Source organism: Chiloscyllium punctatum, chromosome 12 (assembly GCF_047496795.1).
Source record: "Chiloscyllium punctatum isolate Juve2018m chromosome 12, sChiPun1.3, whole genome shotgun sequence".
Taxonomy (NCBI): Eukaryota; Metazoa; Chordata; class Chondrichthyes; order Orectolobiformes; family Hemiscylliidae; genus Chiloscyllium; species Chiloscyllium punctatum.
The window spans coordinates 12,946,090-12,963,091 of NC_092750.1; the positions used below are offsets into that span (position 1 = coordinate 12,946,090).

The following is a 17,002-nucleotide window of genomic DNA, read 5'->3' on the forward strand; positions in this document are numbered from 1 at the left end:
AGCATGAGTCAATTGTTGGGGTTAAAAAAAAACCCATCTGGTTCACTAATGCCTTTTAGGGAAGGAATCTGCCATCCTTACCTGGTCTGGCCTTACATATGACTCCAGACCCACAGCAATGTGGTCTTCTCTTAACCGCCCTCTGAGCAATTCAGTCAGAAGTCACATGGTTATATTCCATGAGGTTCTTTGAAACCACAAGTTTTTGGAACACTACTCCTTTGTCAGGTGAAAAGTGAAAACTAAGGAACAGTGCTCTGAAAGCTTGTGATTTCAAGTAAACATGTTGGATTGTAACCTGGTGTGGTGTGAGTGCTGACTTCATCCACACCAGTCCATCACAGGCACAACCACATCTGGGCATTTAGATTAGATTACTTACAGTGTGGAAACAGGCCCTTCGGCCCAACAAGTCCACACCGCCCCGCCAAAGCGCAACCCACCCATACCCCTACATCTACCCCTTACCTAACACTACAGGCAATTTAGTATGGCTGATTCACCTAACCTGCACATCTTTGGAGTGTGGGAGGAAACCGGAGCACCCGGAGGAAACCCACGCAGACACGGGGAGAATGTGCAAACTCCACACAGAGAGTCGCCTGAGGCGGGAATTGAACCCGGGTCTCTGGTGCTGTGAGGCAGCAGTGCTAACCACTGTGCCACCGTGCCGCCCAGATGGGTAATAAATACCAGCCCAGCCAATGACACCCTCACCCTGTAAACGAATATAAAATAACTTTGGCTGCTGTAAACCTTGTTGAGTTGGAACCCAAGAACTTAACGACTTCAAAGCCACGGGGGAAACAAAGGGGGTTCTGAACATCCCCAGAGTTTACAGACGAATTTACATTTGAGCTTCACATTGGAGGTTGGGTTTGTCATGGACCAGGGACTCACCCATGACCTGTCCAACCACTAAAAACCCTGCATATTCCCACTTCCTAACAAAACGCTTCCTTGCCCCTGAAACGCAGACCTTACTCCCTAAAGGGACGATATTGGCACCAATCGATTCCCAATCCCGTTTAAACATCCGGACGCCCGGTCACAGGGCGGACGTTCTTGTGAGAGTTTTGAACGCACTCCAGTTTATTGTCAACTTCACCTTTCTACCGAAGAGGCTTCGCCCCCCAACATCCACCCCCCCAACCCCCCCCAACAAAAGGAATCAGATCTGCCTGCCCTCTTTTTCCTCTCTCTTTACATTTATGTTTTGAAAAAGAGAAAGGTTTTCTTGAGAGGGTTAATGAGAGCACAAATGCAGGAACATTGGGGAGGATGTTCCTGGCTGACAGCTGCTTGCTTTATACTGTGTTACAAACTGGTTTCTTCAGAGCCTGAGGGAGGCGTGACCCTGGGTGGAGGGACGAGGAGGAGCTCCCTGGATATAAAGCCCACCAGAAACGCTTTCCCTCACTCGGACCAATACGGACCCAGGGAAAAGCGGCGGGGTCCGCGGTAAATCGAAACCCTGCAACCTCTTGGAGGGCGGAGGTGACCACTCTGCTGGCCCTTTTCCTGCTGCTGTCCCTCTCTCCTCCTAAGTTCGCCACCTGCCAGGATTTTCAGAAATCTCAAGGCAGTTTTACCAGCAGCAGCGAAAGAACTGCTCCGGCAACGGTGTCACTTTGGAACTGTTTAAAACTGTCACAAGCAAAATGAAGGGTTTACTCTGTCTGACACCAACTCTCAGTAGCCTCCTGCTGCTCTTCTGTCTGACTGATCTACAGAATGTGAGAGCTAAAATGAACATTCCCAGACTTCGACTGTCCTACAAAGGTATGTAGCTATTTAACTTTTGGATACAGAAATGTATTTTGAAAATCAAAAGCTACACTTTTCTTTAAAAAAAATCACCAAGTCATTCACTGATTTTGAATACTATAAGTTGTTCGCTCTTGTGACTGAATTTCAAGAGAATTGCCAGTTCTGAAAGCGTTTGTTTAGTCTGGTTCATCAAGACAGTAGCATCTTTTGTACTGCATTCAGCTGGTTTGATCAATTGTAGATGAACCGTGCTAAGATGCATATGACTAAGACACTGTTGTCAATGGATGTTTTCCATCGATTATTGATTGGTGAATTGGCTAGAACTGTCACTTTTTTTTTGAACAAGTCTTTTGTCCCTACCTTTCCATTTTGTTTATGAAATAGATCAGTCTCACCCTTTGGTCATTGTGCAGGTTGGCTTAAGCAACTAAACTGAAACAAAGATCTATGGATAAAAAAAACACAGAATTTGCTGGAGGAACTCAGCAGGTCTGGTAGCATCTGTATGAAGAGAGCAGCAGTAACACTTTGTCCTTTCTTCAGAACTGGGGGGTCACTGGACTCCAAAAGTTAAATCTGCTTTCTCTCCACCGATGCTGTCAGACCTGCTGAGTTTCTCCAGCAATATCTGGCTTTGGCTTAAAGAGACGTGGTCTTTGGCTGAGCTGTGATTTGCCATTGCAGAGTACCAATTTGAATGACTGATAATTGCCCAGTGAGTTTTGGCGAGTTTAGCCCAGTCTAACAGTATCAGTTCGGAGATAATGCAATAGAGCATGGATATTCCCTGGGAGGTCAAACCTTTGTGCATATGTGTCTCAGGAGGGAATGCTGCTAGGGGTATGGTGAAGAATGAACTAATCTTGTTTTTTAAAGATCAATTGCTGGAAAAGTGCAGGAAATATGCAGTGGATGGGCTGGTGTTTGAAAAGGGGAAAATCTCCCTTTAATATGCCCAAGGGGTAAGCTGGGTTTATCCCGTTTCTGCAGGAGAGGAGAGAGAAAGGCAAGATGGGTGTGTGTGTGTGTCTCTGTGTGTGTCTCTGTGTGTGTCTCTGTGTGTGTCTCTGTACAGCTGCTAACATCTGGATCCCATCAATCCAGCTGCAGATGTCAGCAGAGCTTCCCACCTGAATACTGCAGAAGGCTCCTACCTCTGAAATTAGCCTCTCTTGTCATGTTCCTGCCTTCAGTTTTCTGCCCATTTCTATCCCATGTTTCTGCTTTTGATTTTAGATTTTTTTTTGTTTAGTGGTGGGTTAGTGGGTGCAAGGTTGACCGTTACCAGGTCGTTGAGTGCCTCTGATGTTTCTTATTTCAACTGCATTCATTTATTACGTGCAAGTAGTTTGGTGGCGTTAACATGATATCTGGAATATGCTGTCTGACAAAGTGTTGGAGACAAAAAACTGCAGATGCTGGAATCCGAAATACGTTGGCAGGAGGCTGGAAGAACACAGCAGGCCAGGCAGCATCAGGAGGTGGAGAAGTCGACATTTCGGATGTGACCCACCCCCAGCCCTGAAGAAGGGTTACACCCGAAATGTCGACTTCTCCACCTCCTGATGCTGCCTGGCCTGCTGTGTTCTCCCAGCCTCCCGCCTGTGTATGATAGTGTTGGAAGCAATCACATTCAAAAGGGGGATTGAATGAACACTTGAAATGATTAACAGGATAGCTTTGTCAATGAGCTAGGCAAGACACAATAGCCTGAATGGCCTCCTTCCCTACTGCCCTACCAATAGTGGTTTTGTATGCTGGGTTTGTAGGTTCCTGGGCACTCTAAGACTTTCACTGGCTTGAAGCCACATTTGCCCATTCTAATTTGTGTTATTTTGTGACTGTGTTCTCACTGAGCAACACTGCGAAGCTTGGCAGACTTTTCAGTAAATGCAGCCAGACGGTGATTGACTTGCAGCCAGATTTGCCCTCATAATTTGTGTTAATCTGAGCAGGATGACAAATCTTGGCCAAGGGCTACTTCTGTCTGACGCAAGAACATTAGGATTCAGAGAAAAACTTAAGCCCGCCTCTTGTTTTAAATCTTCTACCTACTAATTGAGTAATCCAATGAAAGTGGGGTTGTTGAGCAGCCATGGCAACCAGGATCTTATTAATTCTTTCCATGGGATGTGGATGTTGCTGGCAAGGCCTGCACTCATTGCCCAGAAGACCGTAAGTCCAAAAGAAATAGGAACAGTATAAGGCTGTCCAGTCCCTTAAGCCTGCTCCACCATTCAATAGGATCATGACTGATCCAACATTCCTCATATCCACTTTCCTGCCCTTTCCCTTTGATTCCCTCACTGATCAAGGATCTAGTCGAGAGTGCGGGGCTGGAGAAGCACAACAGGTCAGGCAGTATCTGAGGAGCAGGAGAGTCAATGTTTTGGGCAAAAGCCATTCATCAAGAATGAAGGACGTTTGCCCAAAATGTCGATTCTCCTGCTCCTCAGATGCTGCCTGACCTGCTGTGCTTTTCCAGCACCACACTCTTGACTCTAATCTCCAACACCTGCAGTCCTCACTTTTTTGCCTGATCAAGGGTCTATCCATCTCAGTGTTAAATATAGACAAGAACTCCCCCCCCCCCCCCCCCAGCTCTCTGTGATAAGGAGTTCCAGAAACTCTCAACTCTCTGAGAGAAAAAATCCCCCTGGTCTCAGTCTTAAATCGGACCCCCTTTCTTCTGGGAGTCTGCCGTCTGGCTCTAGATTTTCCAATGAGGGAAAACCATCCCCTCAGCATTTGCCCTGTCAAGCCCCTTGAGAATTCCTTATGTGTCAACAGCCCTGCTGAGGCCATTTCAGAGGTAGATAATTGTCAGTCACGTTACTGTGGGTGTGGACTCTCTTGTAGACCACATCAAGTAAGGGGCAGGCAGGTTTACTCCCCATAAGGCATTTGTGAATTGAACAGAAATTTTTAACTGTCTTTTAATTTCCACACGGCCTATCTTTCGATCCCAGATTGAATTCAAATTTCACCAACTACAATAGTAGAATCCCTACAGTGTAGAAACAGGCCATTTGACCCAACATGTCCACACCGACCCTCTGAAGAGAATCTCACCCAGACCCATTCCTTTACCGTGTTATTTTCACATTTTTCCCCTGACTTGTGCACCTAGCCTACCCATCCCTGAACACTAGGGGCAAATTAGCATGGCCTAATCACCCAAACCTGCGCATCTTTGGACTGTGGACAGAAACCAGAGCACCCAGATGAAACCCATGCAGATACGGGGGGGAGGAGGAATGTGCAAACTCCACACACGGTCACCCAAGGGTGGAATCAAACCTGGGTCCCTGGCACTGAGGCAGCAGTGCTAACCACTGAGCTGCCCATGTAGACTATGATGCCTGTTTGAAGAGCTAATGCACCCATAATGCTATGGTAGGATTTGAACTGTTGCCCCCAGAATATTAACCTAAATTACAAATCTAGTAATGTTACCATTATGCCAGCCTGTCTTGGAATTATTTTTAACTTGTGATACAAGAATTTAATGGTCTGGTGGCAGTGCCTCTACCTCTAGACCAGAAGATTCAAGGCCGACCTCCCACTCAGGTGTGTCCTAACATCTCTGAAAAGTGTCACCAAAATCAATACATTACAGCAATGATTAGGTCACAGAAGTTCTATGGTGTAGAACGAGGCCATTTGGCCCATTGTGTCTGCACTAGCTCTTCAAATGGGTATCATAGTCTAGTACCAGTCTCCTGTTTTATCTCCATATTCTTGCATACTATTTCTATCCAAATGACCATCCAATGCCTCAAATGAATCTGCCTCCAGCACACTTCCAGGCAGTACAACCCGTACCCTTCTTTTGGATTAGATTAGATTACTTACAATGTGGAAACAGGCCCTTCGGCCCAACAAGTCCACACCGACCCGCCGAAGCACAACCCACCCATATCCCTACATTTATCTAACACTACAGGCAATTTAGCATGGCCAATCCACCTGACCTGCACATCTTTGGAGTGTGGGAGGAAACTGGAGCACCCGAAGGAAACCCACGCAGACACGGGGAGAATGTGCAAACTCCACACAGTCAGTCGCCTGAGGCGGGAACTGAACCCAGGTCTCTGGCACTGTGAGGCAGCAGTGCTAACCACTGTGCCACCGTGCCACCCACTACCACCGTGCCGCCCACCAATACTTGAAAGCTACACCATTGACTGTAAAGTGCGTCAGAACATCCCGAAAGATTCTGCTTTAAGTCAAACTCTTTCTTTATACTGAGGACCCAGAAATGGCAAACTCCCAGTGCTGTACAGCTTTGGGGAACCATAAGTGCTCAATCATCTTATTCCCCCTGGACGTGCTGTACTTGCCCGTGATATTTCAAACTGTCTCCCAAAATAATTTTGCTTTTGAATGGATCAGCTTCCAGGCTGCTGTGGGGAATGAGTTACACCAGTGGCTTTAATTCTGTTCGATAAAGTCAGTGATTTATACAGTGCCATTATCAAACCTGTCATAACAGCTCCAAAGCACTTAAGGAACGATGAATTATTTTGGAGGGGATTTGTGAACAGACATAGCAATCTGATTGTGCATGGATGACCCTTGAATTGTTCTGTGGGATCTTTTACATCCACTCGAAAGGACAGACAGAGCGTCACTTTATCTTGTCCAAATGTTAGCTCTCCCACAGCGAAGCAGTGTTTCAGTGCTGTGCTGAGAATGTCAGCCCTCTTATACAGTACTTGGCTTTCCGGAGTGGGATGACACAGTAAAAGACTCTCCTACAGGCGCACACGTTAGCAATGGAAAAGCAAAGGCAGGCGATTAACCCAAGATCTAATGTTAACGAGGAGCAGGCATTATAATTTGGGGGGGAGGGGGTTTTAGGAGGCCCTCTTAGGAAAGCAAATTGCCAAGATAGCAACAAATCCTGCCACAATCAAGAGGCAGAGTTGTCGAGAGAAACACGGGAGACCGAAGTCAGAGAACTGCAGGGCAAGAGCTGGGAGATACAGCTAGCAGAGGCTGGCAGAAGTGGGTGAAGGAGGAGTGGGTGAATAAGTTTGTCAACCCTGCAGGATTGCCCTGGGGGTGCCCAGGAATTAACAGCCGATTTCTCAAACTGCAGCGATCAGACACCCGGATGTCAACCTTAGGGGGCATCCAATAAAAACTTGCTGTTCATTAATTTTACATTTTTAAGAAATCATATGGGAAAGAAAGCAGGTTGGCTGGCAGTTCAAATATCAATGGTCAAATTGAAGGAAGAGACTCTTCACCTTCTGATCTGGTCTGGGGAGGTGGTGTGCCATAACCAATGAAATGATCATTGGTTAATACCCACTTACTCAATCGGCGCAGCTCCAACACACCAGAAGCTTGCTCCTATCTGCTTGATTGACACCCTATCCCCACATTTTGGAATCCACTCCCTTCACCACCAACACTGTGTTGTACGAGATGCACTGCAGCAACTCCCCAAGGCTCCTTCAACAACACTTTCTAAACCTCTGATTCTACCACCTCCAAAGGCATGGTGCAGCAGATGGATCAGAACATACAATATAGAACATAGAATAGTACAGCACAGAACAGGCCCTTCAGTCACTATGTTGTGCTGATCATTGATCCTCATGTAATGTAAGCCTAATGTACGAACCTTCAAATTTCAGTGACCATATGCATGTCCAGTAGTCTCTTAAATATCCCCAATGACCTCGCTTCCACAACTGCTGCTGGCAACGCATTCCATGCTCTCACAAATCTCTGCATAAAGAACCCGCCTCTGACATCCCCTCTATACTTTCCGCCAAACAGCTTAAAACTATGACCCCTTGTGTTAACAATTTCTGCCCTGGGGAAATGTCTCTGGCTATCAACTCTATTTATGCCTCTCATTATCTTGTACACCTCAATTAGGTCACCTCTCTTACTTCTTTTTTTCCAATGAAAAAGTCCGAGCTCAGTCAACCACTCTTTGTAAGATAAGCCTTCCATTCCAGGCAGCATCCTGGTAAATCTTCTCTGAACCCTCTCCAAAGCATCCACATCTTTCCTATAATAGGGTGTCCAGAACTGGACACAGTATTCCAAGTGCAGTCTAACCAAAGTTTTATAGAGCTGCAACAAGATCTCACGGCTCTTAAACTCAATCCCCCTGTTCATGAAAGTCAAAACACCATATGCCTTCTTAATAACCTTGTCCACTTGGGTGGCCATTTTAAGGGACCTATGTACCTGCACACCAAGATCCCGCTGTCCCTCCACAGCACCAAGAATCCTGTCTTTAATCCTGTACTCAACTTCTACATTTGACCTTCCAAAATGTATCACTTTGCGTTTATCCAGGTTGAACTCCATCTGCCACCTCTCAGCCCATCTCTGCATCCTGTCAATGTCCCGCTGAAGCCTACAACAGCCCTCTATACTGTCAATGACACCTCCAACCTTTGTGTTGTCTGCAAACTTGCTAACCCATCCTTCAATCTACTCATCCAAGTCATTAATAAAAATTACAAAGAGTAGAGTCCCAAGCACGAGCCCTGTGGAACACCACTCACCACTGACTTCCAGGCAGAATACTTTTCTTCCACTACCACTCGCTGTCTTCTGTCGACCAGCCAATTCTGTATCCAGACAGCTAAATTTCCCTGTATCCCAATCCTCCTGACCTTCTGAACCAGCCTACCATGGGGACCCTTATCAAATGCCTTGCTGAAATCCATATACACCACATCCACCGCTCAACCCTCATCAACTTGTAACATCCTCAAAGAACTCAATAAGGTTTGTGAGGCATGACCTGCCCCTCACAAAGCCCTGCTGACTGCACTTAATCAAGCCATGCTCTTCCAGCTGGTCATAAATCCTATCCCTCAGAATCCTTTCTAACACCTTGCAGATGACAGACGTGAGACATCTGCAAGTTTCCTCTCCAAACCATGTGCCATCCTGGCTTGAAAATATATCACTGTTTCTTTATTGTCGCTGGGTCAAAATCCTGGTGTGTTCTTCCTGACAACAGTGTGGGTGTTGTGGTTCTGTTCGCCGAGCTGGGAATTTGTGTTGCAGACGTTTCGTCCCCTGTCTAGGTGACATCCTCAGTGCTTGGGAGCCTCCTGTGAAGCGCTTCTGTGCTGTTTCCTCCGGCATTTATAGTGGCCTGTCTCTGCCGCTTCCGGTGAAACTCCAGCACAGAAGCACTTCACAGGAGGCTCCCAAGCACTGAGGATGTCACCTAGACAGGGGACGAAACGTTTGCAAGACAAATTCCCAGCTCGGCGAACAGAACCACAACAACGAGCACCTGAGCTACAAATCTTCTCACAAACTTTGAAGTGTGGGTGTCCCTACACTCTGATGTGAAGATAGAGGCCATTCGGTGTATCAAGTGTGTCCTGACTCTCCAAAGACCAAACTGTCCCCATAACACCACATTTCCCATTGGTAATCCTCTTATATTGCACATCCTTGGACACTGTGGGCAATTTAGCGTGGTCAGTCCACCTAATCTGCACATTTTTTGACTGTGGGAGGAAACTGGACTATCTGGAGGAAATCCATGCAGACACTGGGAGAATGTGCAAATTCCACACAGACAGTCCCCCATGGCTAGGATCGAACCCAGGTCCCTGGTGCTGTGAGGCAGCAGTGCTAACTATTGAGTCAGTGTGCCGAGCACTGGAGCCGTTCAAGCAGGGTAGCTCAATGCCAGCTCCTCAAGGATAGTCAGGGGTAAGGGATAAATTCTGACTCATCTAACACAGTCCCATCCTATGAATAAGCAAGACAAAGGCAATGCCTGAAGTGTGAATCTGAGTGTGTGTGATATTTTGTCAGTTTGGAAGGTCTTCAGGCTATATTTTTCTTCCTTAATTATTACTTTGGATGGGAGATTGCCTCCCTGTGGGCCATTGCGAAATGCAAACCTTCACAGGCCTGATAAGCTCTTCCTGTAATAGTCTACCATTGAAATGAGGTTTGCGACTCCCTGTAGATGGCATAATGACTTTCACAGATGAGGTGATAGAATTGATTCTGCAGATGTGGTGGGCAGGACTGTCCTACAGCACCCATGGGACCCTGATCCTGTAACATTCCGATCTGTCGTGTGTGTTGGCTTGAAACAAAAGTTGATAGAAACGTTAGCAGTTTTTGTATTGGTGCCAAGTGTGTGTGTGTAATAATGACTGACAGGGGAATAAGAACAGAAGGAGAGAAATTCCTGACCAGAAGCAATTTGGAGGCTGGGCTTTTTTTCTCCGAATGTGGCTGCAGAGTGGTTTTCTTCTTGGCTGGAGAAGCCATTCTCTCGAACCTTCCCAGATCATTCTTTTGTATGCCCCCTACATCCAGCTGAGCTTCACCTGGAGGATCAGGAGGCTGGGAGATTACATCAGGACATTATGCCAGGCCGAGGATGCCATACCAGGCTGAGAGAGTGTCAAGCTGGGAGTACATAGAGTACAGTAGGCCAGGAGGTCACCATGCCAACAGGCCACTGCGCCAGGCTGGGAATCACTGCTGGAGAGTTACCACCTAATGAAAGTCAGAAGAAAAGCTTTTTTTAAAAAAGAAAAGCACTAAGAGGGAAAAGAAAATGGAACAGGCAGAGAGGATAAGCTCCAGTTGGAGCATCCTACTCAACCACCATCTTGGTCAGACTGATTCACTTGCCATCCTCTGCAGACATACACCAACTTTCCATGTAATAACTGCCAGTGGTAGATATATATGAACTTGGGCCCCCCTCTCCTTGATTCCCCTATTCATCCACCTACCTCCCATCCCCATTTGCATGACAGACTATTTACCCAGTGCCTACAACTAAATTCCTTAGCCATGTCCAATGTTTAAGATGCAGTAACCAATCCACTGTCTGAAATTGATAGAGTGATCCAATTCTTTACTGAATGGTCATTAGTTGACATCTCAGTTGCTCTCTATATTACAGTGATCTGAACCAGCAGTAACATTGACTATATTAATGATCTTAATAATGCAACGGTCCACAATACCCAGTAACGTACCACTGCCACTACTTGAGGTTTACTGAGATGTTGTCTGGTTTGGAGTGTAATAGCTATAAAGATAGGTTGAACAAATTTGGATTATTTTTGCTAAGATAAGCGAGGTAAGTTATTTAGAGTGTGGTATATGCCTGGAATATGCTGTCAAAGGAGGTGGGAGAAACAGAAATGTTTGCAAAGTTTAGAGGACATTTAAACAGATACATGAACAGGCAAGGAATGGAGCAATGCAGAGCATGTGCAGGCAAATAGGATTAGTTTAAAATAGTATAATGGTCAACACAGACATGATGGGCTGAATGACCTCTTATGGTTCTGTGTTCTATGATCGAACAGCAGCACTTAATGGTTATGGTATAGGATACTTGGCCAACAGCTTTTCCCCATTGGAGGGGAGGCTAAAACTAGAGGGCATAGGTTTCATATAAAGGGGAGAAATACAAAAGGGTCCAGAGGGGCAATTGTTTCACACACAGGGTGGTGAGTGTGTGGAACAAGCTGGAAGAGGTGGAATTGAATGCAGTTTTATCATTTAAGAAATATTTAGACAGGTACTCCGATGGGATAGGTATGGAGGGATATAGACCAAATGCAGGCAAATGGGGCTTATTTGAATGTGAAAACTGGGCAGCATAGACAAGTTGTGCTGAAGGACCTGTTTCCATGCTGTAGGCCTCTGACTTTAGATTAGATTAGATTACTTACAGTGTGGAAACAGGCCCTTCGGCCCAACAAGTCCACACCGCCCCGCCGAAGCGCAACCCACCCATACCCCTACACCTACCCCTTACCTAACACTACGGGCAATTTAGCATGGCCATTTCACCTGACCTGCACATCTTTGGAGTGTGGGAGGAAACCGGAGCACCCGGAGGAAACCCACGCAGACACGGGGAGAATGTGCAAACTCCACACAGTCAGTCGCCTGAGGCAGGAATTGAACCCAGGTCTCTGGCGCTGTGAAGCAGCAGTGCTAACCACTGTGCCACCGTGCCGCCTCAAAGGATATATAAGGATGCGGATATATAAGTAACATTCTGTTACACGGTCTGTTCTGTTGAGGTAGCGTAATGTACATTCTTGAGAAAATCAACATTAATGGCAAGAACATTTAATCGCCAGTTTTTCTGGTCCGTATTCCAGTTGCGCTTTGTTACCACTCTCCCATTATTTCTGGGGCATAGCATATGTTTGTAAGACTTCCTAATTGAAGACCAACTAAAATATGTTCTGATGTGCACCTTACTGCTGCAGTCCTGTGATTACAGGATGTTTGATATAATGTGAAATTGTTGTGGCTCCCTGGAGCATTGTTCTAATGTTCTATGGGTTTTAGGGTCTGCAAACATCAGGACTGAACAATAAAGGAACAACAGCTGGATACAATGTTGTTCTCAGCAGATCCGTCTCCTTATAATCTCCATCCTGGGACGGAATTCCCTAATCTGGTTCTGAGCAGTTACATAATTGCAGCTATGAGAAAGAGAAGCTCTTGGTGTTAAATTGTATCCCACACTAAAGCAACGTGTGATTGCCTCTTCTGGGGAACCAATTTCTGGTCAAACTCTCCCTCAACTGCTGTCAGCTGTGGCTCAGTCAGTGACACAATCAGCTGTTCGTCTGGAGGTTGTGGTTACAGGAAGTGCATTGGCTAATACAGCAACATCCTGCTGTTCATGAGGTGGGATAGTTACCTTCCTTAACTTCGTAAACATCAGTACTTGCAAATGCGACCCACATTGTATGACACGGCACGGTGCACAACTCCTACTGCAAGAAATTGAGGCTTCTTCTAACTGCTTTTTCTTTTGAAACACAAAGGGAAGATTAGGGAACAAAGAAAGTGTGTTTTATACTGATAAACAGGTTAGAGAAAAGTGGGACAGGACTGTATTCTAGCGCAGTGCTGAGGGAGTGCTGCATTGTTGAAAGTGAATAAGATATTAAACTTGGGCCTCAGCTGCCCTCCTGGGTAGAAGTAGAAGAATCCTGCGATGCCATCTCAAAAGGCAGAGTAGTCCCCCAAATCATTGAGGAACCAGATTATCTGGTCATTCATTAATGTGTGAACGTTAGCTGTAGTGTTTCCCACACCACAACAGTGACAATAATTCAGTTGTGTTTGAATGGCCGTTAAGTACTTAGAGATGTTCTCTGGTCCTGAAAGGTGCTATATCAAGGCAATATTTGGGGGTGCCACTGCCCTGTACCTCTGTCCTCTTTGCAGTGACCCAGGACATCTCAAGGCACTTTATGACCATTCAGACATGACTGAATTGTCATCATTGTTTTCCTGTTGGTGCATCAGCGGGTCCCCATTTCTCCAACAAATGAACAATCCTATAAAAAGGTGTTCACTTTTGCCAGCTTGACCAATGTTTACCCAACATTCCCTGGATGCTGACATAAGATGCAGCACTGCACAACAACATGCTCCTGCCCCACTGAACTCATCTCTACCTATCTTGACACTGTCCTATCCCCTCTAGTCCAGGAATTTCCCCTTTCATTCGAGACACCACCCATGCCCTCCACCTCCTCCAAAACTTCCGTTTCCCCTGCCCCCAACGCCTCATCTTCACCATGGATATCCAATCCCTCTACACCTCCATCTGCCATGACCAAGGCCTCCAAGCCCTCCGTTTTTTCCTCTCCAGACGTCCCCAACAGTACCCTTCCACCAACACTCACATTCGTTTGGCCGAACTGGTCCTCACCCTTAACAATTTCTCCTTCGAATCCTCCCACTTCCTCCAGACCAAAGGGGTAGCCATGGGCACACGTATGGGCCCCAGCTATGCCTAACTTTGTTGGCTATGTAGAACAGTTGATCTTCCGTAATTACACCGGCACCACTCCCCACCTTTTCCTCCGCTACATTGATGACTGCATTGGTGCCACCTCGTGCTCCCGCGAGGAGGTTGAGCAATTCATCAACTTCACCAACACATTCCACCCTGACCTTAAATTTACCTGGACCATCTCTGACACCTCCCTCCCCTTCCTAGACCTCTCCATCTCCATTAATGACGACCGACTTGACACTGACATTTTTTACAAGCCCACCGACTCCCACAGCTACCTGGATTACACCTCTTCACACCCTATCTCTTGCAAAAATGCCATCCCATATTCCCAATTCCTCCGCCTCCACCGTATCTGCTCCCAGGAGGACCAGTTCCACTACAGAACACACCAGATGGCCTCCTTCTTTAGAGACCGCAAATTCCCTTCCCACGTGGTTAAAGATGCCCTCCAACGCATCTCGTCCACATCCCGCACCTCCGCCCTCAGACCCCACCCCTCCAACCATAACAAGGACAGAACGCCCCGGTGCACACCTTCGACCCTACCAACCTTCACATAAACCAAATCATCCGCCGACATTTCCGCCACCTCCAAAAAGACCCCACTACCAGGTATATATTTCCCTCCCCACCCCTTTCTGCCTTTCGCAAAGACCGTTCCCTCCGTGACTACCTGGTCAGGTCCAAGCCCCCCTACAACCCACCCTCCCATCCTGGCACCTTCCTCTGCCACCGCAGGAACTGCAAAACCTGTGCCCACACCTCCTCCCTCACCTCTATCCAAGGCCCTAAAGGAGCCTTCCACATCCATCAAAGTTTTACCTGCACATCCACTAATATCATTTATTGTATCCATTGCTCCCGGTGCGGTCTCCTCTACATTGGGGAGACTGGGCACCTCCTAGCAGAGCGCTTTAGGGAACATCTCTGGGACACCCGCACCAATCAACCACACCGCCCTGTGGCCCAACATTTCAAATCCCCCTCCCACTCTGCCGAGGACATGGAGGTCCTGGGCCTCCTTCAGCACCGCTCCCTCACCACCAGACACCTGGAGGAAGAACACCTCATCTTCCGCCTCGGAACACGTCAACCCCAGGGCATCAATGTGGACTTCAACAGTTTCCTCATTTCCCCTTCCCCCACCTCACCCTAGTTCCAAACTTCCAGCTCAGCACTGTCCCCATGACTTGTCCGGACTTGTCCTACCTGCCTATCTCCTTTTCCACCTATCCACTCCACCCTCTCCTCCCTGACCTATCACCTTCATCCCCTCCCCCACTCACCTATTGTACTCTATGCTACTCTCTCCCCACCCCCACCCTCCTCTAGCTTATCTCTCCATGCTTCAGGCTCACTGCCTTTATTCCTGATGAAGGGCTTTTGCCCGAAACGTCGTTTTTGCTGCTCCTTGGATGCTGCCTGAACTGCTGTGCTCTTCCAGCACCACTAATCCAAAATCTGGTTTCCAGCATCTGCAGTCATTGTTTTTAACACCTTGCATTTGCAGAGCGCCATCCACACCTGAAGATCTCCCCCAGTTGCTTCATGTACCAATCATGTAACAGACACAAGATATGAGAAATGATCAGGCATTGTGCTGGCACTAATGGGCAGGGCACAAATGTGCACACTCCTGCTGAGTAGGGCCCTGAACAAAATGCCAACACAGCTCTGACCATTAGGCGTATTTTATGGGGGTGAGATGGATCATCGTGAATGCAGTAGCTTTCTTTTCCAATTGTGACTGGCAAAGACCAGCTTCGTCCTTGTCATAGCAACCTCCCTGCTTCCCTCCCCATACCATATGTAGCAGAAATCCAGGAAAGCACCTGCTCACAGTTTTCATTAGCACCAGGGGAAGAAAATGTGTCAGAACTTTACACTCCATGTCGAGTCTCTAAAGGGATTCGTACATCTGTGCACAGGGATATGTTCCAACAAACAATTGCAACACAGTCTAATCCAGAGCAGATCGAAATGTACTCAGTCATGTTGACAGTGAGTATTGGGGAATGAGGGCTCCATGGATCAGCAGCTCTGACAGACCAAATTCAACATGTGGTTGATGCTAAATTAACTTGATACTGCTGCGTTGGTGGAGGGTAGGGAAACAGTGGCAGCCATTTGTTTGAGAGTGTGAGAATGTTGGTTCACATGATGGTCACTAGATCTAGGGGGCACAGCCTCAGGGGGAGCAGATTTAGGACTGAGTTGAGGGGGAACTTCTTCACCCAGAGGGTTGTGAATCTGTGGAATTCCCTGCCCAGTGAAGCAGCTGAGGCTGCCTCAATGAATGTTTTAAAGGCACAGATAAATTTTTAAACAGTAAAGGAATTTAAGGGATATGGTGAGCGGTTGGGTAAGTGGAGCTGGGTCCATGGTCAGCCATGATCTTATTGAATGGTGGAGCAGGCTTGATGGGCCAAATGGCCTACTCCTGCTTCTGTTTCTTATGCTGTCTTCTTATGATGATCAGGTTTGATGCTGCTTACAGTTCAGAGGTGTAGACTGACTAGACAGGAGGTACAGGAACTCATTAGCACCCAAGGAGGTGTATCCCAACAAACATTAATTTTAAGGAAGGGACATTAAGAGGAGCTAGATTATTTAGTCCCCCTGCCCTGCTTGGTCATTTAGGTAGGTTATAACTGATCTTGACCCAAACTCTACCTGACTTAGCTGCTACATCCCTTTTTAATACCTGCATCTAACAAAAATGTATCAATTTCAATCTTGAACTCTCTAATTACACAACATCTACCGTTTTCTTTTCTAATTTTAAAAATGTACTTTATATACATAAAAATATTTTTATCTGCACAGTCACCAAAGCAGTTGGTTCTGGAGTACATGAAGAAGCAAAACAAACATTGGAGTTTGACCCTATCCAGGAAGCAAACCCAAGGCATTTTTTTATCTGTGTAAGATTATATTTACTTGATTTGAGGCAGTAGGAAGGTCTGATAGCCGAATGGACCCCCATTTAACTTCAGCAGAAAGACCTCAGATCGTGGTCTTTCCCCACCATGCCTTAGTGGCAGCTGCTCCAAGCTTTAGTGCATCCCTCAGTATGTAGTCCTGGACCTTGGAAGATATCAGTCTGCAACACTTGGTCAAGGTCAATTCCTTGCATTGGAAGACCAAGATTTGGACAGACCAAAAAGCTTCTTTCACTGAGCTGACGGTGCTCCAGGCACCATCGATGTTTGTCTCAGTGAGAACACCCCATGGAGCACAGTGACTTTTGTCACGGAGCTGCTGGGGATGAACCATGACAAACTCCACTGCATCTCTCTCTGGATCTTCTTCACAATGGCACATTCCAGCAGGAGATGTGTGACATTCCCTACTCCTCCCTTCCACAGCCACCAGCATCTACAGTGTGCCAGAGAAGAGTTCCAGCTTTCTGCTGTT

The 17,002-nt window shown here is 46.8% G+C and overlaps 1 protein-coding gene across 2 annotated transcripts in view; it reads left to right on the top strand.

Annotated features, from left to right (window-relative positions):
• Nucleotides 1-1,403: 1,403 nt before the first annotated feature.
• The window catches only part of sema3bl (sema domain, immunoglobulin domain (Ig), short basic domain, secreted, (semaphorin) 3bl), a 196,309-nt gene continuing 180,710 nt past the window's right edge, over nt 1,404-17,002 (top strand). Inside the window, exon 1 of one of the 2 annotated variants that reach the window (XM_072581859.1) lies at nt 1,404-1,782. In XM_072581859.1, the coding sequence (XP_072437960.1) occupies nt 1,662-1,782 (121 nt within the window). In that variant the 5' untranslated portion in view covers nt 1,404-1,661. The remainder of the gene's footprint in view (nt 1,783-17,002) is intronic. The other variant, XM_072581858.1, reaches the window with a different exon arrangement.